Below are 16,388 nucleotides of genomic sequence, written 5' to 3'. Positions count from 1 at the left end.
ATGGAATATTACTCAGCCATAAAGAATGAAATTACAGCATTTTTTGCCAGTAAATGGATGAAACTGGAGGCTACCATGCTAAACGAAGTAAGCCAATCCCCCAAAATCAAAGGTGGAATATTGTCACTGACATGCGGATACTGCTCACAATGGAGAAATGGGGAAGTGGAGGTTCACTGGATTGGAGGGGGTGGGAAAGGAAGGGGTATGGGAATGGGAGAAACAGTAGAAGAAATCGGACATAACTTTCCTATATTCTTATATATGTATACACAACCAGTATGACTCCACATGATGTACAACCACAAGATGGGAAGTTTTACTCCATGTATTTATGTTAAAATACATTCTACTGTCATGTATCACTAAAATAAAAAAAAATTAAAAAAAGTTTGTTTCAGGGGAAAAAAAAGAAAAAGAAGGAAAAGGGTTGGGGTTGTGGCTCAGTGGTGGAGTACCCCTCTCGCATGTGTGAGGCACTGGGTTTGATCCTCAGCAACATATAAACATTAACAAAATAAAAGTATTGCGTCCATCTACAACTAAAAATATATATTAAAAAAAAGAAAAACAGAATGTAGGGGTTCAGTGGTAGAGTGCTTACCTAGCATACAAGGCCTTGGGTTCAATCCCTAGCACTGAGGAGGGAAAAAAAAAAAAAGTCTTCCTAAATTTAGACCTGAACAACACTATCAACCAACTTTATTATAAAACACTACACCCACAACAAAATAATATACACTTTTTTCAAGTGCATATGGACTATTCATCAAGGCAGACTATATTCTAAACTAGAAAAGAAACATTAACAATTTTAAATGAATTCATTTAAGCATGTTCTCTGACAATAACCAATTTAAACTAGAAATTACTAGTAGACAGAATCTGTAAAATCCCCAAAACATCTAAATAATCCAAGTACCAAAGAGGAAATCACAGAAAACAGAAACTATTTTGAATTGGATAAAAGTGAAAACATATTTTAAAAATGTGATGCCTCATACTATGCTTAGAAGGAAATTTATAACATTAAAATCTACTAGAGAAAAAGACCACAAATAAATGATCTAAGCTGCCACCTTAAGAAACCAGAAAGAGCCAGGCAAGGTGGTGCACACCTGTAATCCCAGAAACCAGGGAGGCTGAGGATTTCACAAATTCTAAGATAGTTTTAGCAATTTAGCAAGGCCCTGTCTCAAAAAAAAAAAAAAAAAAAGGTTTGGAATGTAGCTCAATGGAAAAGTAGCCCTGGGCTCAATCCCCAATGCCAAAAGAAAAGAAAAGAAACTACTATAAAAGGTGAGAAAATTAAACCCAAAGCAAAATGACGAATGAACATAACAAAAGATATCCATGAAATTGAGAACAGAGAAAAAAATTAATAAAACATAAGCAAGCTCTCTCCATCAGCATGTAACTCCAGCCTGGAAGAGACACAGATACCTGACCCCAAACCATGAGAGAACTGTGTGAACTGTACCCAAAAAAGCCATGGGTAGGGCTGCCAGGAGCAGCCTAATTTCTACCTAATTTCTACCCCTGTCTGTCCAAAAGGCAGAACAAGGAGTTAAGATTGTTCTCAAGCCTTAAGACTTAATGTTTACCTTGCTGAATTTTGGACTCAACTTTAGATCTTTCTTCTTGACTCTTTTGGATTGAAAATGTCTGTCTTGTGTCTATTTCACCATTGTATGACAGAAATATATAACCTGTTTGAGTTGTTGTTGGAATGGAATAAGTGTATTCTACTAAGAAGAACATGAATTTGGGGGAGCCAGGAGTAGAATGCTATGAACTAATACGTGTCCCCTCCAAAATTCATATTGAAACTTGATCCCCATTGTGGTTATTAAGGTAAGGCTTTGGGGGAAATGGTTAAGTCATGATGTCTCAGTCTTATAAAAGGGCTGGAGGGAAATAGTATAGGCCCCTTTTACACTTTTTACCCATTCCAATGAATAAGGATGCAATAAGAAGACCCTCACCAGACACCAAATGCCAGCACCTTGATCTTGGCCTGCCTAGACTCCACTTACTAAGAAATAAATATAAATTCTGTTCTATATAAATTACCTCACCTTGGGCATTGGGTTATAGCAACACAAGCTAAAATAAATGTCAATTTATATATTTTATATTCAATTGCATGATTAAACCACTGTTCACTAATCTCAATGTTACCAATTTTTCCCTGTTTCAAATAGTGTTACAACAACCTTATATATGTCACCTGTCCTGAAATTGAATGTGATTCCAGTCCGTATCTAACCGGAGCTTTCCATAGAATTTAACAAGCTGACCCTGAAATTCAAATGGAAGAGTTTGGAAACAAGAACAGCCAAAACTCCTTTTGAAGAGTAATAATATGGAAATTCTACCCCATAAGATTTCAATGTTTTAATAAGGCAGGATAATATTATTGTAAGAAACACATCAATACAATAGAGAGCTTAGAACACATACAAGAAGTTGGTATGTGATAGAGGTAGCACTGTAGAGAAAGGAGGAAAAAAAGTTCAATAAATCAGTGTCAGGTTGGGTGCGGTGGTGCACACCTGTAATCCAAGCAGTTCGGGGGGCTGAGGCAGGAAGATCATGAGTTCAAACCTAGCCTCAGCAAAACCAAAGTGCTAAACAAATCAGTGAGACTCCGTCTCCAAATAAAATACAAAACAGGGGTGAGGATGTGGCTCAGTGTTTGAGTGCCCCTGATTTCAATCTTCAGTACCCCCGGCAAAAAAAAAAAAAAATCAGTGTTAGAACAACTAGATCTCCATTTTGAAAAAGAAAAAATTAGATCTCAATCTCATAGTACGTAAAATAAATTCCAAATTTACTAAAGGCTAAATGTGAAATGCAAAATCTCAAAATCTTTTAAAAGAAAACATAAACATGTTTTTAAAAAGGTAAAGATTTTTTTGTTAAGGGTACAAATAATACAAACTAGAAAAGAAAAACTACATTTTTTAATTTAAAACCTTTTATAATAGTCCATTTTTGATTGCTATAATAAAATACCTAAAGCTGAATCCTTTATAAAGAAATGAGGTTTCTTTTGGAGAAATGGTTTTGTAGGTCCAAGATCAGACAGCCCCATCTCTTCAGCCTCTGATGAGGGCCACATAGCAGATGGTATCACCATGATAGGAACACATGCAGAAAAGATCACATGGCAAGACAGGAAGCCTGAGAGGCCAGGTTTGCTCTTTTTATAACAACCCATTCTCACAGGAACTACCTGGAGTCCCAAAGAGAATACATTAATCCCTTCAAAAGACAGCACATCCAGTGGTCTAATCACTTTTCCAATAAGGCCTCCCTCTAAAGGATCCACCACCTCTAAACACTGTCACACTGAGGACCAAGTTTCTAGCACAAGAACCTTTGGGGGACACATTCAAACTTTCAAAACCATAGGAAACATCATTTATGTATTACATGGTGAAAAGACGAGCCTGATAGATGAGATTACAAACCCATATAACCCAGTATCAGTGTCTTAAATATATTTCTATTTCTTAAAACTCAGTAAGACAACACAGAAAATAAGCAAAGAATATGAACCAGAAGTTCACACAGGAAGGAGCTCAAATGGTCCCAAAGCATATGAAAACATACTCAATTTTACTAATAGGAAAATACAAACCTTAAAAAATATGTTTATATAATACAAATTGGCAAAAAATTAAAATCTGTATTCATAAGACCAAGTTTTGGTAAGAACAGGATTTTTCTCAAATTTCAGATGACAGTATAATAGAAAGTAAAGCAACCATTAAAGGACAATTCTTATTTAGTAATGTTAAAAAAATAGAACCTTCTATAGTCCTGTAATTCTTCTCCTAGGAATCTATCCTAAAGAAATTCTAATCCTTCTATACAAAGTTGTTCAGTAGAGCCCTTTTGGAAGCAATAATTTCAAAAAAAAAAGTACTTAACTGTCCCTCAACAAAGAAACAGATAACTATGGTTTAGTCGTAACATTAAATACTTAAAAGTAGTTAGAAATGAACAAACTTGTCTATTATTAACAACATAGTAAGTGAAAAAAAGCAAATTGTAAAAAGATTCACATAATATAAAATCATTTATGTAATATTTTAACAATAAAACAATTAATGTGGATCGTTTCCATGTGGTAAAAGCACAAAAACATGTATGGATATGACATAGGAATTTCAGGATGATGAAATTTCCTGGGGAAAGAAAAAGAAAGGAAGGGTAACTCTGATTGGGCTTTAATTATTTTTATTTTAATTGAAAGCAGCTCTAAAACAAACATGGCAAAGGGTTAAAATCTATTAAATTTCAGTGGTAATTATAAATGTATAAGTTACATTATGTTTGAATTTTTCTATATATTCATTTCATAATTTAATAGTTTTGTTTTGGTTTTGGTTTTGGTACTGGGGATTGAACTCAGGGGACACCCGACCACTGGGCCACCTCCAGAGCCTTACTTGGTATTTTATTTAGACCCAGGGTCTCAATGAGTTGCTTAGTGCCTCGCTTTTGCTGAGGCTGGCTTTGAACTTGCAATCCTCCTATCTCAGCCTCCCAAGCCACCGGGATTACCGCCTGGCATTTAACAGTTTTAAAGAGATTTATAGGGCTGGGGATATAGCTCAGAGATAGAGCATTTACCTAGAATAAGGTCCTGAGTTCAATCTCCAGCACAGCAATAAAAATTAAGAATTAGTAGTTTTATAGTAATGAAAGATAAGAAAAAATAATTCAGCCTAACAAGACTTACTCTGTTATAGTGAAACTTCATTATAATGAAGATGATTAAAATTATACTGCCAGCTGAAGTACAGTCTTCAATGAAACTAACAATGAAAAAAGTATAATGAAAAGAGAAATGGAAATTTTTCTTCAGCTCTTCCTCCTCCAAGTTCTTACATCATAAGAAGTGTTATGTTCCTCTGAATTGGTGACTTGAGAGTTAGATGGATAGTACTGTAAAGAAAATTACAGGTTCACAGGGAAGAAACACCCTCCCTATAAAACTAATAACCACAAAATAAGGCAGAATTGACCAGTTTGTTGAAATCTCAATACACGTGAAGGGAATATAAATGAGAGAGGCAAAGCACAGGTCTTCATTGGATATAAATGAGAGTAGGCAAAGCACAAGTCTTCATTACCAACACTTTACTGAAAGTTCACTATTTGTAGAAGTATAAATGACAAATGAAAAAAAAGTGTTAGGTCAGAAAAAAGTACTACACTGTGGTTTTATACTATATTTGTGCAATAGGAATGCTGCCTCTACAGATGAACTTCATTCACAATAAAAGTAAAACTCAAACTGCACTTTACAGAACAAAATATAACATGAGACTTCAAAGGCAGGAATACATGCTGAGCTAAAAAATAATGGAGAGGATTCCACAGAGCAACAGAGGTGCAATAGAGTTGACCATGTTGAGGAAAACCTTGACATCTAGTTAAGGGCTCTAAACTTTAGATTATAAACAATGGAATGCTATTTTAAGTAAAATATACATAACTAGCACAATTTTATATGAGTGACAAAAAAAACAGCAACTTAGGAATACGCTATGATGGGGGCTGGGGATGTGGCTCAAGTGGTAGCACGCTCGCCTGGCATGCGTGCGGCCAGGGTTCGATCCTCAGCACCACATACAAACAAAGTTGTGTCCACCGAAAACTAAAATAAATAAATAAATATTAGGAATACGCTATGATGGAATAAAGTCCTGGATGAAGGTAATAGCAGAGAGTGAAAAGAACAAATATGAGGCAAAAGTATAGATTTTTATAACAAGCAAGCATAAAGAAAAGAATTAAGAATGACGCTAAGCAGCCGTTGTTAGATATCTAGCCAATATCCATTTTCCTGTTTTCCCCAAGTCTTGAGATAACAAAGACCAAAAGCCAACAGACTGAATCATGGTGCAAAAGTTCATGATTCATCATAGAAAAGTGTGATGCCTAGTAACACTAATAAACCAGTGCCAAACTAGTCCTCAGCTGCAAACAGTAATTATCTTTGTGACTTAAGCAATTATTAGCTGGTGTTTCTGACTAGGGGGTAAAAAAAAAAAAAGACAGTGATTTTGTTTTTAAGGAGAAAAGAAAATCTACAGAGAGTTATTTTGAAAGATATATAACTGATTCAACTTCAGACATACTGATACTGTGGAAACAGCAAGATACTCAGGTAAACAAAAGTTCCAAGTTGGTATGACTTGAAATCAGTGGTTGCTTGGATTTAATGAACATACCTTAGATTATAAAAAGTTACAGATACAAGATTTCTTAAAGATGTCTGCATTGCAGAGATCCATGAAGATACCAGCATGTAGAATTTCCCAAATTTGTTTGACCACAGTACTCCCCTTCCAAAGATCTCTGCAAAACGTCTAGAGATACATGAGTATAGGTGATTCTTTTTTTTTTTTTATAGGTGATTCTTGACACTAAATGTAGAGTCCTTTAGAAAGAATTCTTATTAAAATATGAAGCCACTAGAAAATCACCATTTTGCAACCCCTAATAAAATAATGGATTCTGGACAGTGATAATTAATAACTGCTAAAATTTTTACCATCATGTGGAACTTTGTAACAAATGTTTATCAGGTTAACAAACCAAAACCCACTGATCAAATCTAACATCTACTATAGTTGAGACAAACTTTTAATATGTAGCATTTAATATGATAGAATATAAGTATAAAACACTACTAAAAAGGACTGAGGTTATGTGGCTCTGTGGTAGAGCACTTGTCTAGCATGTGTGAGGCACTGGGTTTGATCCTCAGCACCACATAAAAAAAATAAATGAATAAAATAAAGGTATTGTGTCCATTCATAACTAAAAATATTTTTTAAAACTATTAAAAGTGTTTTCACAAAAAGAAGAAAAGAACATGAAACTGGCCGGGCACGGTGACACACGCCTATAACCCCAGCTGCTTTGGGAGAATGAGACAGGAGGATGGAGAGTTCAAAGCCAGCCTCAGCAAAAGCTAAGCACTGAGTAACTCAGTGAGACCCTCTCTCTAAATACAAAATGGGGCTGGGGATGTGGCTCAGTGGTTCAGCACCCCTGAGTTCAATTCCCAGTACCCAAAAAATTAAAATTAAAAAAAAGAATGTGAAATTTTATCAAGTCTTTAAATTCAACTATTTATTTGAAGGATACAATAGGCAGAAGAATATCCTAAATATCACAAAGACACAATCAGTAAAACACAGAATGTGGGTTTCTTCAACAAATTAACTACAGAGAATTTTTTTTTAAATGGAGAGAAAACTTATGAATGAAGAATGTTAAGAGATATAACAACCAAATACAATAAGAGACTTGTCTACATCCTGATTCTAACAAATCAACTCTGAGAAATCAATTATGAGACTACTGGGAAGATATGAACATTCACTAGATATTAAATTACATAAGAACTGATTGTGCAGGCTGGGGTTGTGGCTCAGCGGTAGAGCACTCACCTCAGCGGTACAGCACTCGCCTACCACTTGCGAAGCCCTAGGTTCAATCCTCAGCACCACATAAAAATAAATAAATAAAATAAAGGTATTGTGTCCAACTACAACTAAAAAAATAAATATTAAAAAAAGAAGAAGAAGAAGAAGAACTGACTGTGGGCCAGGTTTTGTGGCACATGCCTGTATAACAGTGACTCAAGAGGCTGAGACAGGAAGACTGTATGTTTGAGGCCAGCCTGGGCAACTTATGGAGACCTTGTCTCAAAATATAAAAAATTAAAAGATCTGGGGATGTTGCGCAATGGTTAAACACCCTTGGGTTCAATCCCAGGCTCAAGACAAAAAAAAAAGAAAAGAATGAATGAGTGAATGAATTGTGGGCTGAGGTTGTAGCTCAGTGTTAAGAGTGCTTACCCAGCATGCATGAAGACCTGGGATGTATCCCCAGAACCATAGGGAAAAAAGACAAGTAGGCAAAAAGAATTATGACTATTTTAAGAAAATATATCAATAACTTCCAGTGGGTGTGGTGGCACATATCTGTGATCCCAGCAACTCAGGAGGATGTGGCAGAAGGATTGCAAATTCAAGACCAGACTCAACAACTAAGTAAGACCCTATCTCAAAATTTAAAACAAGGATTGGGTCGGGGGTAGGTATCTCAATAATAGAGCACTCCTGGGTTCATCCCCATATAATAAAAATAAATAACTCCCTCTTCTCCCTGTCCCCTAGCCCCTGATAATCACTATTCTTTCTGTCTCTATGAATTTGACTATCCCAGCTACCTCATATAAACAGAAGCATATGATATCTGTCCTCTTGCAACTGGTTTATTTCAGGTAGAATAATGTCTTCAAAGTTTATGCATGCTATTGGATGGCATTTGTCAGAATTTTGTTCCTTTTTTTCTTTTTTTTCCCCTATACTGTGGATTGAACCCAGGGGCATTCATCCCTAGTGGTCCTCCTACCCCAGGAGTTGCTGGGATTACAGGTGTGCACCAAAGAATTTTGTTCCTTTTTAGGGGCTGAATAAATATTCCACTGTGTGTGTGTGTGTGTGTGTGTGTATCCCATTTTCTTTTCTCTATCATTCATCAATGGACACATGAGTCATGTTTTATTTTACAGTTCACATCCCTTTACTGAGAAATATTTATAAATTAAATTATGTAATATATGATATTTGCTTCAAAATACTCCAATCTGGGAAGAGATGGGGGTGGAGGTGATAGTTGAAACAAGATATCATTTTGTCTTATGAGATTAAGGAAGATCAGCTCCTTCTCCAGATGCCTAACATGCTAAAGGAAAGGAGGCCAAGGAGGAAAAGGTTGCCCCACTTTTGCTGTCATGAAGAACCAGGAAGCCAAGAAGGTGGTAAATCCCATATTTGATAAAAAGCCCAAAAGTGGCATTGGAAAAGATATCCAACTCAAAAGGGCCCATTTCTCAAATGACCCTGCTACATCTGGCTGCAGCAGCAAAGGCTATCTTCTATAAGCGGCTGAAAGTGCCTCTGGGGATTAACCAGTTCACCCAGGCTTTGGATGGACATACTCACCTGCTTAAATTAGCTCACAATTACAGACCAAATAAAAAGTAAGAGAAGAGGGGCTGGGGTTAGAGCTCAGTGGTAGAGCACTTGCCTAGCACACTTGGGGCACTAGGTTCAATCCTCACCACCACATAAAAATAAGTTAATAAAATAAAGGTATTGTGTCCATCTAAAATATATTTTAAATATTAAAAAAAAAAAGTAAGAGAAGAAGCAGAGACCATTGGCCATGCTAAGGAGAAGCGGTGGACGAAAGGGACGTCCCAACCAAGAGACCACCTGTCCTTCCCCACCTTAGTGCAGAATGAGAAGGCTTAGCTGGTGCTGACTACACATAGCTTGAACCCGGTAGAGCTAGCTGTCTTCCTGCCTTCCTGTGTTACAAGACAGGAGTTCCCTACTACATCATCAAAAGGAAGGGTAGACTGGGACTTCTTATTTATATCAAGATGCGTACCATCTTTGCCTTCATACAAGTTAACTCAGGAGACAAAGGAGCTCTGGCTAAACTGATGGAAGTTATAAGAACCAAGTATAATAACAGATATGATGAGATCTACCATCGCTAGGGAAGCAATGTCCTGGGTCCAAAATCTGTGGCTCACACTGTTAAGCTGGAAAAGGCAAAAGATAAACAACTTCCCATTAAAGTGAACTATATATACACTGTTGAGTTTTCTATACAGAAAAATAAAAACTGTCCTACAAAGAAACACTGATAGAGCTGGGGATATAGCTCAGTGCTTGCCTTGCATGTACAAGGCCCTGGATTCAATCCCCAGCACCACACACACACACACACACACAAAAAAAAAAAAAAAAAAAAAAAAAAACACTGATAATACCATATACATTGGTCAAGATTTAAAGAAACAAATTTATACTTTGTGGGAGAGAATGTAAACTTTTTTGGAGGACTCTATTTAAGTTTAACATAAACAATTTCCTCCCTCTCCCCCCTCCGCCTCCTCCACCCCATTTCTTTCTTTATTTTTTTCCCTTAAGTGGCACTGGGAATTGAATACAGGGGCTCATGCATGCTAAGAAAGCACTCTACCACTGAACTACCTGTCTGGTCCTTTTTTTTATTTTAAGACAGGATCTCTCTAAATTGCCCAGGGTGACCTCAAACTTGTGAGTCTCCTGCCTCAACTTCCTGAGCAGCTGGGATCACAGGTATATATCAAGCCCAGCTAAAGTACACATTTTCCTTAACTAAGATATGACTTCTGGGAACTTATCCTCACATATATGCTTACAAATACAAACAAAGAAGCATATACAGGGATATTAACTACAACAATGTTTACCAAAGGTCCAGACTAAAAACAATGTAAATATCTTATCAGTAGGGAAGGAATGCATAAATCACAGTATAATATAAATGCAATGGAATACTATGTAACTTTAAAAAGGAAAATGAAACAATTCTATGTGTACAAATATGAGACAGTGCCCAATAAATATGTTAAAGGACAAGAACAAGATATTAAATAGAATGACACTAACCAGACATTCACTACTTCCATTTCTAGCACTGTCACAAACCAAACAACCTAAAACCTCCCATGACAAACCATCAAGGGCTGGGGACGTAGGTCAGTGGTACAGTGCTTGCTTAGTATGCCTGAAGCTCTGGGTTCAATCTCTAGCACCACAAAAGCAAAATCTCTTAAAATGCTGGATAAATTCTAATCAACATCTTCTAATGCATAACTAAGCTCAAAGGATAGTAAAGAAAATCTGTCATTAAGGAGTAGAATAGAGGGCTGGGGATGTGGCTCAAGCGGTAGCGCGCTCGCCTGGCATGCGTGCGGCCCAGGTTCGATCCTCAGCACCGCATACAAACAAAGATGTTGTGTCTGCTGAAGAACTAAAAAATAAATATTAAAAAATTCTTTCTCGGGCTGGGGATATAGCTCAGTTGGTAGAGTGCTTGCCTAGCATGCATAAGACCCTGGGTTCAATCCCCAGCACCACAAAAAAAAAAAAAAAAAAAAAATTCTTTCTCTCTTTAAAAAATTTTTTTAAAAAAAGGAGTAGAATAGAGAAAAAAACTTTATTTTTTTTTATTTTATCCACTTATTTTGTTACAAAAATGTATTACTTTCGAAATTAAAAAAGAAAATTATCCCTGAAGCGCTCAGAAAAAAGTTGCCACAAATTTGATAATTAATACCTCCTCTCAAATAGCTACAACTACAACTTTTTAGGTATAGCCTAATTTGATTCAACATTTACTGGCATCTATTAAACACAAGAAACTACACTGGCTTTGGCAGTCCCTATTTTTTAAAGAGCTTAGAATTTTTTAAAGAGCAAGGAGGCAAAAAACATCTATATGATAGGACAGAATATGAAAGTCAAATTTTGCATCAACATTTGAAAATTAGCCTGGTGTGGTGATGCACGCCTATAATCCCAGCTACCTAGGAAGTTGAGGCAGGAGGATTCAAAGTTTAAGGCCAGCCTGGGCAATTTAGCAAGGCCCTGTCACAAAATTTTTTTTAAAAGAAAAAAAGTATAGCCCTTTTAAAAAGGTAGAATACTGCAACTTTTTTAAAAAAGTTAAATAAATCTGTCCAGGCCAGGGTAGTCCACTTTTCTTACTATGAACAGTGATAATTTGATTTTTTTTTTTTGCGGGGGGGGGGGGGAAATACCAGGGATCAAACTCAGGGGCACTTAACCACTGAGCAACATCTTTTTATTTTGAGACAGGGTCTCACTAAGTTGCTTAGGACCTTGATAAGTTCCTGAAGCTAGTTTTGAACTTGCAACCCTCCTGCCTCAGCCTACTAGAATAGTGATAATTTATTAATTTCTAATTCTAAAAAGATTTCAGAAGTATCATTTTACCTTGCACTTTTGGCCAATACCATCTACCTCTTAAAGCAGATTAGGTGTACAGCACAGAAGAATTACTCTATCCAACCCAAGGAGCTGAAAAACTTTTGCATAATCACATAATACTGTTTATTGTTCCACAATACTGTTTTTTTGTTCAATCATGCCCTTTCTGAAATCAGACATGGCAAACACTAGCATATAGAGGAATAACTCTACATGCCTGATGGAGAAAATAAATCATAAAATACTATTTATCAACTCATAGAAGGCTGACAGGTTAGGGAAAAATAAATTCTGTGAAATCTCAGTAAGGCAATTATCATGAGCTCAGGATGTAAACTATCTACAGGATGCCCTAAACCTATATGAGTACCTTCAAAGACAGGGCCCTAGCTCAGTTGGTAGAGTGCTTACCTCACATGCACAAGGCCCTGGGTTTAATCCCCAGCACCACAAGAAAAAAGAAACAAAGAAAAAGAAACTCACTGACATGTTTCCATTCCTGCACGGAATTAGATCAGATTAGAGTATCACTTAAGACAACTTGATAATGACCACTGCATTCCAAAATTCAAGAAAGAATCAGTATTATTTCCTACTGTGATGTTCTTTGGGGGTCTTCTAAATGTTAACCTATTGTAAGAAGTAAAAATGTCTAAGTAACAGTAAAGGAGTGCTCCAACTCCTATGTTTTGATGTTCCTCAAAGAGAAGGAGGAAGGAGGAAGACTGGAGAGATGATGAGGAGAAAAGAAAGGTTTTTAAAAATTAATGGTTTATTTTTTTTTTAAATGCGCAGTATTGAACAAAAGAACCAATAAGAAAGAGTCTGGCAGTATGCTCAGTGGTAGAGCCCAGAACCCCCTAATTCACCCACCCCCCAAAAAAAGTAGAGAAAAGTGAATGAGCAGTCAGGCTCTAGAGCCAGTATATCTATTTTCCTACCTATGTATGATCTTTTTTTTTAAATTATTTTCATATATATATTTTAGTTGTTGATAGACCTTTATTTAACTCATATGCAGTGCTGAGAATCAAACCCAGTGCCTCACACATGCTAAACAAGTGCTCTACCACTAAGCACCCTACGTATGATCTTGTCTAAGTTTTAAATGCTGTGCCCTTACTTTCCTCTTCTGTACAATGAGAATAATAACAGCAATTGTCTCAAAATTGAAGATAAAATGAATTAAATTACATAAAGCAGTTAAAATATGACAACTTTTAATCAAACAAATGGATTTTTTAAAAAGTGTAATAACAATCTATTAATGAGGCTGCTGGAAAATAAACAGCCTGATATACTGCTTAGTAATAAGCCCATGGAGAGCAATTTAGAAATCCCATTTTTGAGAATTTATCACATTGATATTCTTGCACAAGTGGGAAAAGACAGGCATACCATGTTTTTTTTTTATTTCACACTGGAAACCCAAATGCCATCAAAAGACATAACTAGGGGCTAGGGTTGTAGCTCAGTGGTAGAGCGCTTGCCTAGCATGGGTGAGACACTGGGTTCGATTCTCAGCACCACATACAAGTCAATAAAATAAAGGTCCATCAACAACTAAAAAATATTTTAAAAAAGAGAGATGACTAAATCAAGAGTGGCAAATTCATGGCATGATCACTATGTAGCAGTTTTAAAGAATAGAATGAGAACACTGATTTGCTAATATGAAAAGACATGTTTTTAAAAAAGGTAAAAATGCAAGATGTAGAACAGTGCAACCCTTTCCATAAAAAAATGACAGCAAAATTAGGAAACATTAATCTCCATTTTACACTAAGACAACCTAATAATAATTAGAAGGAACTGGGCAGATAGGAGATCAGATGGGAGGGAAACTTCAAATTGTGTATATTTTTATTACAGTATTGCTTTTTACTTTTTTAGTTATGTTAATAGTTTATTCAATATTATTCAAATATTAAACCTTTTTAAAAATATTTTTTAGTTGTAGTTGAACACAATACCTTTATTTTATTTATTTTTATGTGGTGCTGAGGATCAAACCCAGGGCCTCCCACATGCTAGGCGAGTGCTCTACCTCTGAGCCACAATCCCAGCCCCTCAAACATTAAACTTTTAAAAATGTTTTTAGGGGCTGGGGATGTGGCTCAAGTGGTAGCGCGCTCGCCTGGCATGCCTGCGACCAGGGTTCGATCCTCAGCACCACATACAAACAAAGATGTTGTGTCCACCGAAAACTAAAAAATAAATATTAAAAAAAATATATAAATTAAAAAAATATTTAAAAAAAAAATGTTTTTAGAGTGTCAGGCATACATTTCCAGGCCTCAAATGTTGGCTCAACAGTAGTTGTTGTTGCTGTTTTTGTTAGCAAGCTCAAAACACCTCCTTTTTGAAGATTTTTTCTTACACCGACACCGAAGTCTCCTCTTCTTCCTGTAATTCCCAGGCTGCTACTTAAGGAATTTATCACTTTATGCTCAAGTATAAGTGGATTAAAGGGTAAGTCGGTGTTCCACTCATTTTTAAATCCAAGGAGCCTTACTTGCACATAATAAGTAAAAATATTTTGGAATAACAGTACTTCAAGTACTTCAAAGAAGAAAAAGTGACCATTTCTTTAAAAAAAAAAAACAGCCTATTAAGACCTGAAAATTGAAAAACTTGAATAACTAATTTGATAATGTTCTCTAAACTGCTGCCTAGCCAAAATCTCCTCTTTTTCACTGTTTTTCCTTTTATCTCAGGATTTTCCCTGACATCGACATTATGTCCCACACCAAAATCCTATTTGTATTAACTCTTCAACTCACTGCAAACTTTGAAATGTTGTGGTGTCATAAGTCCCAGCACCTAACACTAACTCCTGTCAAATATATATGATCCTATTAAAGATGCATTTGTTGAATATCTCCTTTTAGACAGACATTCATAAATTACTTGGTGATTAAAGTGCCCTTAACTGGGGAAGAGCTAACACTTGATTCCTAATTTGCTCAAGGTTTTGTTTGTTCTTCTGGTATGAAGGGTATTCAATAACTGACTGCTCAATAGCCCTAATTCTAGATGTCACTCCAGCACACAAATACTCCACTGACAGCTCAACAGTCACTTTTCATGCAGGCCCCTCCCCTTCCCTCCTCCTTCAACCCCCATCAGCTCAAGAGCTCCTTAGCTGTTACTGACAGACACACTGACAGTTCAGAAGATTTTCCCCGCGCGTCCTTTCCTGCAGTTGCAAGTCCACCTCCCTAGCTCTCATCATCCTGTGACCCAATTCAGTCCCCAACATCACCCCTCTCCCAGTCAATCCAAATCACTTCCTAAGTCTCTTCTCAAGAACCCGGCAGACAGCTTTGCAGCCTTTCCCACAAGTACATAATTGACAGCTCCATACCAGATTCCCCAAGTATCCATTCTTTCTCCCTCCCCTTCTACCCCACGTACTGGCTCTTTTCTCCTTATCCCTCGCCGAAAATCCACAGCCCGGTTTTCTAAATATGCTCTCCCCTCCTCCCCACCCCCTTTCCACCACTGACAGCTCAGTCACCTCAACCCCATGTGGCTGTGCCCTCCCCCACACCCTTGCCTTGACAGCTCAGGGTCGGCTCCCAATTCCCCCTTACAGGCCTCCCCCGACCCCAGCAGGGCTGCCAGCAGAGCCTCCCGCCTGGGGTCGCCTCGCCAGGGAGAGGGCTCCACTCACCCACTCTCCCGCATCACGTTGCTGTCTCCGCAGTCACAGGCGCCCCCGGCCTGGCTGCGGAACATGTTGAAGTCGTGTCCGGTGTGGTCGCCCTGGTGGAAACACTCAGCGCACAGCGACATGCAGGGGGAGATGCCGCACGTCCGGCAGCGGTAGGCCACGAAGTTGGCTGTCCAGACCAGGCCGCAGAGCGCCGCGGGGTCGTAGGCCCGCACCGCGGCGCAGAACTCGTCGTAGCCGCCGCCGCCCGCCAGAAGGCACTTACACCACTCCAGGGCCTCCTCTTCGGCCGCCCCCGGACCGCCCCCGCCACCGGCCGCCGCCGCCGCCTCCTCACCGCCCGCAGCCGCGGCCAGCGGCCGCTCGGCACTCAGCACCCGCTCCAGCAGCGCCTGCAGCTCCTCAGCACCTGCGCGGTTGTCCGGGCGGCTGAGGGCAGCCTTGAGGTGCGCTGCAGTGGCCGCCTTATCTAAGGCCAGCCCCGGCGCGGGCAGCTCGGGCTGGGACTGCTGCGGCCCCCCGACGGCCGCCGCGGCCGCCGCCGCCGCCATGATGAGAGCTCAGAATTTTGAGAGTCCAGGGCCGGCGGCTCCTCCCGGGAGGGTGGGGGAATTGACTGCTGCGAATGCTCGGCCCGCCCAACTCTCGCGATATTCCGGAGCGGCCGCGCACCTCCGCCTGGGTCCCCGCCCCTGCACACACCCCTTGAGGTTACGGTCCCTTCTTCCCGCCCCTTTCTCCTGGGCTCCGCCTCTGTTCCTTCCCACGTCTCTTGGTTCTCAACTTTCAAAGATGAAAGTCGCTGAAATAAGGCACTGGCTTTA

At 38.5% G+C, this 16,388-nt stretch overlaps 1 protein-coding gene across 8 annotated transcripts in view; it reads right to left on the bottom strand.

Annotated features, from left to right (window-relative positions):
- Positions 1 to 16,130, bottom strand: part of Ubr3 (ubiquitin protein ligase E3 component n-recognin 3) — a 228,214-nt gene extending 212,084 nt beyond the window's left edge. For all 8 annotated transcript variants that reach the window (XR_009227002.1, XM_058580166.1, XM_058580168.1 and 5 more), the window contains exon 1: positions 15,565 to 16,130. Coding sequence is in view for 7 of the 8 variants with exons in the window: in XM_058580166.1 (XP_058436149.1) it covers positions 15,565 to 16,115 (551 nt within the window). In the remaining variant the exon portion in view is untranslated. The remainder of the gene's footprint in view (positions 1 to 15,564) is intronic.
- Between the last annotated feature and the right edge of the window lie 258 nt (positions 16,131 to 16,388).

The sequence above is a fragment of the Marmota monax genome, unplaced genomic scaffold, assembly GCF_021218885.2.
Source record: "Marmota monax isolate L192 unplaced genomic scaffold, Marmota_monax_Labrador192_F-V1.1 WCK01_AAM20220418_F8-fsc00007, whole genome shotgun sequence".
NCBI classification, from domain to species: Eukaryota; Metazoa; Chordata; class Mammalia; order Rodentia; family Sciuridae; genus Marmota; species Marmota monax.
The sequence above is the reverse complement of the archived record's forward strand: the minus strand, read 5'-3'. Positions and strand labels throughout refer to the sequence as shown.